Below are 6,000 nucleotides of genomic sequence, written 5' to 3' on the forward strand. Positions count from 1 at the left end.
GCTGCCTGAACTCCCTTCCTCCTTCGTCTTTTCCCTACCCAGGTATCTGAATAACCAGGTGTTTGTGTCTCTGGCCAATGGAGACCTTGTGGTTTACCAAAGGGAAGCAGGTAAGTATCTGCTCTCCCCCACACCCTGCCCCTATCCCCTTACTGGTGTTGGGGCTGTCTCCTGGAGATGTGGCTTTGGGCAACTCCCAGGCCCTCTCTGGGACTTGGTGTCCTTGCTTATGAAGGGGAATGCTAACATCTCATTTCACAGGAGACCGAGGCTCAAATTTAGAACTGGAGTGAATTTCCTGTTTTCTTTACCCCACTCCAGGCCATTTCTGGGACCCCCAGAACTTCAAATCAGTGACCTTGGGCGCCCAGGGGAGCCCCATCACCAAGATGGTGTCTGTGGGTGGGCGGCTGTGGTGTGGCTGCCAGAACCGAGTCCTGGTCCTGAGCCCTGACACGCTGAAGCTGGAGGTAGCAGGGGGTGGGGGGATGGAATTGGTACCGTGGGATGAGCTGGGTCCGTGTGAGAGGAAGACGGAGACCATGGTGGGGGCATAAGCAGCATCCAGCAGGGGGCTAGGGCCTTCCTCTGACCACAGAGTGACGCTGGCCAGTCCCTGTCCTCCTTCAATCCTGATTTCTTCTCTAGCTGATGAGGAATACAGTAAGTGTCCCATATATATTAGGAATCTTATTCATCCTCCTGCCTACCCTATCTGTCAACTCAGGTTTTAGGGTCCTTTGGGGATAGGACAGGAGTCCTTCCTGATGTCAACATCCATTAGCATTAGACTCTGGCATTTAGTGCTGCACATGTCACTTGCACACATGTCAGAAGTATCCTGGGGCAACGGGTTCCCTTAATTTCCCTCTCACTTATTCCATTGTTGGCTGGGCAGGAGTCCAAAGCCCTGGGTTCCGGCCCCAGCTCTGTGACTGACTTGCTGTGTGACCTTTCCCTTCTAGGCTTCAGCTTCCCCACCTGTCCAGGGGGAGGCCAGTGACTGATTTTAAAATCCTTTAAGCATTGAAGTTCTCTGATCCTTAAATCACTCAAGTTTAATGGGGAAAGAGAACCTCCATTGTAATTCCTGAGAATTAAGTTGGGAGGCGCTGGTGAAACCAAGCTTTGAAAGGTTAATCAGACCAAGGACCAAATGCTAGTGTGAGTTGTGAGCGATGGACACTGGCGAAGCTCCAGGCTAGGGTGGGCCAAGGGAGGCAGGCCTGCCAGTGACCCATCTTCTCCCCGCCTTCCCCAGCACACATTTTACGTGGGTCAGGATTCAAGCCGCAGCGTGGCTTGCATGGTGGACTCCAGCCTGGGTGTGTGGGTGACGTTGAAAGGTAGCGCCCACGTGTGTCTCTACCATCCAGACACCTTTGAGCAGCTGGCAGAAGTAGACGTTACCCCTCCTGTGCACAGGATGCTGGCAGGTACTGAGCTCAAACTACCACAGCACCCTCCGTGGAGCCTTTCTGCCCGATCGTAGAGGAAGCTGAGGCTGAGCCAGGGCCCGAATTCGGCCCCAGCTGTGGTCTGTCTTCCACCCCAGGCTCGGATGCCATCATCCGGCAGCACAAGGCTGCCTGTCTGCGAATCACAGCGCTGCTGGTGTGTGAGGAGCTGCTGTGGGTGGGCACCAGTGCTGGTGTCGTCCTCACCATGCCCACCTCGCCCAGTACTGTCAGCTGCCCACGGGCGCCACTCAGCCCCACAGGCCTTGGCCAGGGACACACCGGCCACGTCCGCTTCTTGGCCACAGTCCAGCTGCCAGATGGCTTCAACCTGCTCTGCCCAACCCCACCACCTCCCCCAGACACAGGTGGGTCAGTGCATCATACCCCAAGCCAGGGATCATGGACGTTTGGTTTAGGACTTCCCACTGTCCTGCCAGAAGAGCTTTTGAGAGGGAGGAAAAGTGTCCCATAGAGCTGGAGGTGGCATATATGACAAGAAATAGGCCATGGAAGTCCCCAAATGAAATCTAGGATAGTGTATATGTGTGTGTCTGTGTGTGTGTATTTGTGTGTGCACCTGCATGTGTTGTGTGTATATAGAGGTCTGGCCAGAGAAATGTCATGGGAGACAGGGAGGGAACTATAACCTAAGAGGTAGAATATGTCACAAATAGAATATGTATATAGGAAATACGTCCTGTTGTATGTATTTCCTATATACACCAGGAAATAGCACAGGACTAGAAATGATATATAGGGCAGGAAGTGGAATCAAAAAGTGATGCACAGAGCAGGAAATAGAAATAGCAACAGAAAACAACATAGAATGGCACTAGCACAGAAAATGGACTGAGAATTAAAAAGTGAAACAGCAGGGCACCAGGCGCGGTGGCTCACACCTTTGGGAGGACGAGATGGGAGGATTGCTTGAGCCCAGGAGTTCAAGACCAGCCTGGGCAACATGGTAAGACACCATCTCTACAAAAAATACAAAAAACAGCCAGGTGTGGTGGCACACACCTGTGGTTCCAGCTGCTCAGGAGGCTGAGCTCAGGGAAGTCGAGGCTGCAGTCAGCAGAGATTGCGCCACTGCACTCCAGCCTGGGTGACAGAGTGATACCCTGTCTCAAAAAAATAAAAATAAAAATATGGCCGGGCGTGGTGGCTGACACCTGTAATCCCAGCACTTTGAGAAGTTGAAGGACGTGGATCATCTGAGGTCAGGAGTTCGAGACCAGCCTGGCCAACGTGGTGAAACCCCATCTCTACTAAAAATACAAAAACTGGCTGGGTGTGGTGGCGGGCGCCTGTAATCCCAGCTACTCGGGAGGCTGAGGCAGTGAGGCAGAGGTTGCAGTGAGCCAAGAGTGTGCCATTGCCCTCCAACCTGGGTGACAAGAGCGAAATTCCGTCTCAAAAAAAATGTGAAACATCAGGAAATGAGGTACATCAGGAGGTCACAACCAGAAAAGTTTTGCTTTGGCAGGACAAGAAATGATATTCCCAAGAGGAAGTGGCCATGGAAGTCAGGAAGCAGTAAAGCCTCGGGTCAGGAGTTGTCTGGGTTAGCAGAAGATTTAAGCTACCTGGGAAAGGGCTGTTGGAAGTAGGAGGCTTATTTAATGCAAGGACATTGTGTGCAGTAATCGAGAGAGAAAGTGGCGTCTTACAGGGCACTTATATTGTAAAAAGAAAAAAATCAAAAGTGGTGTCACCTTGGGAAGTTATGTCACTCCTGACTAGAGATTACAGATAGGACATAAGAAGTCTGGCTGCCAAGAAGCGGGCATTTCTTTCTAAATAACTTCCTAGCTAACAGAAAGTGGGATTCCCCCATAGGAAGTGTGCACATCTTCCTTCCTATCTTCTGGGGTACGGGAATTCAGGCCCCGATGGGACAGTGAAGCCTCCATTCGCCCCCAGGCTGACAGATCCTCCCCTCTGCCCCCAGGCCCCGAGAAGCTGCCGTCACTGGAGCACTGGGACTCCCCTCGGCACCGAGGCCCCGCCTCGGCCAGGCCTAAAATGCTGGTTATCAGTGGAGGTGATGGCTATGAGGACTTCCGACTCAGCAGTGGGGGCGGCAGCAGCAGTGAGACCGTGGGCCGAGACGACAGCACAAACCACCTCCTCCTGTGGAGGGTGTGACCCTGTCTGCTGTGGCCCAGGACTCGGTCGCTTACCTGCCTTCGGCCTGCTTGCCTCTTCCTAGCCCACACGCAGACTTTGACCAGGAGTGTCCGGCCAGGGGCACACATGTGTCTGCGTGGGCTCTGCCTTGTCTTCGCGGAAGCATTCCTGATAGAACACCGACTGACCAGCCAGGCCATGGCTTCTCCCGACCCTCTGGCTGCTTCGGTGCTCCCAGTCATGATCTGGTGGGGGACGTGGGCTGACCAGGACCTCTGACCCTGGAGCTTCTACCAAAGACACAGCCGGGTCAGGACCCCATGGGGGCTGGGGAGGGCCATGTGCAATATTTGAAGGGTTTTCTAGAGGGCAGCAGGAAGGCTGGGGAATTCCCCATGTACAGTATTTATGTTCCTTTTTAGATGTGTACCTTCCCAAGCACTTATTTATGCAGTGACCCGGTGACCTGGGGTGGGGGTGACTTGAGGAAATGACATGAGGAAAAGAAACCTATTCCTGCCCTGGGGACAACCCTGGGACTCTAACCAAGCCTTCCTGGAGAAACCCATGCGCCCCTGAGCCCCATTCCATTCATACAGACACATGCACGCACACTGCATGTCCAAGGCGCTAAGCATTGCCCGTTGACATAAACTTTCCGGGGCCCGCCTGATTGGGCTGCCCTCAGTCCTCTAGATCAAGATGCTGACTATTAGGGGGCAGTGATTGCCATCTGGGGACCTGCCAGGCTTTGTCATTTCCCAGTTTGTTGGTGGTGCCTTTAGTGGTTCCCTAATTTGGGAACACTGATGGGGCCTTGGACAGGGCTTTCTCTCAGGTAGGAGAAATGGGCCCATGATCTCCTCACAGTCGCCCCCAGTCCTTGGCCCTGCTTCCCTGTGTCTCATGCACTGGCACATACGGTCACCTTGGAGGGCAGACCTAGGAGCCCCTCACTCTGACCACTGAATCCATCTCCACACCCCTCCTGCCAAGGGAAGCCCCTTCAGGAAGGACCCCCCAAAGCTGAAGGGCTGAATGTAGCCTCTTCAATAGAGAAGGCTTCCACTTGAGAGCAGCCTCTGCCTGACCCCCTGGACTGCAGGGAGCCACTCTGACCCTCAGCTCCCTCGCTACTTCAGCTAAAACTCCAAAGGTTTGGTTTCAGATGGGGTTTGTTTTGTTGTTTGGTTTTGGTTTTCTTTGCGGTGGGTGGGTCATTGTGTTCTTAGATTATGTTTCTCTTGCTACCAAACAGTCATGTATTAACTCTCTTTGGATGATGAAGTTTAAAGAGTCAATAAATAGAAACACCAGATGACTGCATTGGTGGCCACAGTGGCCTCCTGTCAGCAACCTCAGGGCTCAGTCTCCCTGGCCACATGGGCCTTCCGATGTCCACACACTTGAGAAGAAGAGAGGCCTTGGAGACCCAGAAGAGTGCTGGACGGCGAGGTTGCCACAATTTGCTGTGTTACCCTGGGCGGGTGTCTGGGCTGCAGTTTCCTCATCAGGAAAATAAAGGGGTTGTACTAGTCCAGTGCTTTGTAACCAGGGTTACATGGCAGAATCCTTGCAGATGACATGTAAATGTGGAAACATGATACATAAATTATTTACGTATTAATCAAGAGCTTCTGAGTCAGTGGGCCTGGACGGAGCTCGGGAATCTGAAGCTCCAGATAAAGAGCCAGGCCCCCCGTTGAGCCTGTCTACAGCTCCTCCAGGAAACAATGTTCTCCAGCAAAGCCTCACAGCTGGAGAATGCTGATGAAGGCCAAGGCCCTGCTTCAACCCTCCCAAGGCTATGGAGCAGGGGTAGAATCCAAGTCTGTCTGATTTCTGGTCTGAAGAGGTCTGTCATTAAATCAGACACAAGAACGCATAGGCCCAGCAACATGGGGCCATGCTGTGCAAGGACAAAGAGCCCTCCACACCAGAGTGCACCTGCAGAACTCGTGGCCATCACTAGAAAAGAGTACATCATGCCTCAGCTCTGCTACACGCATGAACATTTCCAGCCCAAATGACTGACTTTTCCCTGAAGGGGCATGCAAGCTCATGCTCCGCAAACTGGCAGCACACCTTTCAGGGGTCTGCTGGGTCCTCAACACCACAGGACGGATATGGACCATCTCCCTGCAGCATCATTTTACTGGGGCTATCTGGGGAGGAAGGGATTCTATTAATAAGCACAGATACATTATGGAGTAGGAGGCATTATTCATGTGGAATTTATAACGAAACAAAGCATTAGAAGGAACACAGGCTTTGAAGCTGGACAGACCTTGTTTGAGATCTTAACTTTGCCACTAACTAGCTCTGTGCCTTTGGGCAAGTTGTATCCCCTCTGAGCCTCCCATTTCCTCACCTGTGAAATGAGGCTGATGATCCCTTCCTGCACAGGACT

General features: G+C 52.7%; 1 protein-coding gene across 1 annotated transcript in view; it reads left to right on the forward strand.

Annotated features, from left to right (window-relative positions):
- The window catches only part of ARHGEF17 (Rho guanine nucleotide exchange factor 17), a 58,902-nt gene extending 53,775 nt beyond the window's left edge, over positions 1-5,127 (forward strand). Inside the window, exons 17-21 of the mRNA XM_023209469.1 lie at positions 43-110; positions 322-470; positions 1,262-1,436; positions 1,556-1,825; positions 3,412-5,127. Coding sequence (XP_023065237.1) covers positions 43-110; positions 322-470; positions 1,262-1,436; positions 1,556-1,825; positions 3,412-3,608 — 859 coding nt within the window. The 3' untranslated portion in view covers positions 3,609-5,127. The remainder of the gene's footprint in view (positions 1-42; positions 111-321; positions 471-1,261; positions 1,437-1,555; positions 1,826-3,411) is intronic.
- The last annotated feature ends 873 nt before the right edge of the window (positions 5,128-6,000 follow it).

The sequence above is a fragment of the Piliocolobus tephrosceles genome, chromosome 13 (assembly GCF_002776525.5).
Source record: "Piliocolobus tephrosceles isolate RC106 chromosome 13, ASM277652v3, whole genome shotgun sequence".
Taxonomy (NCBI): domain Eukaryota; kingdom Metazoa; phylum Chordata; class Mammalia; order Primates; family Cercopithecidae; genus Piliocolobus; species Piliocolobus tephrosceles.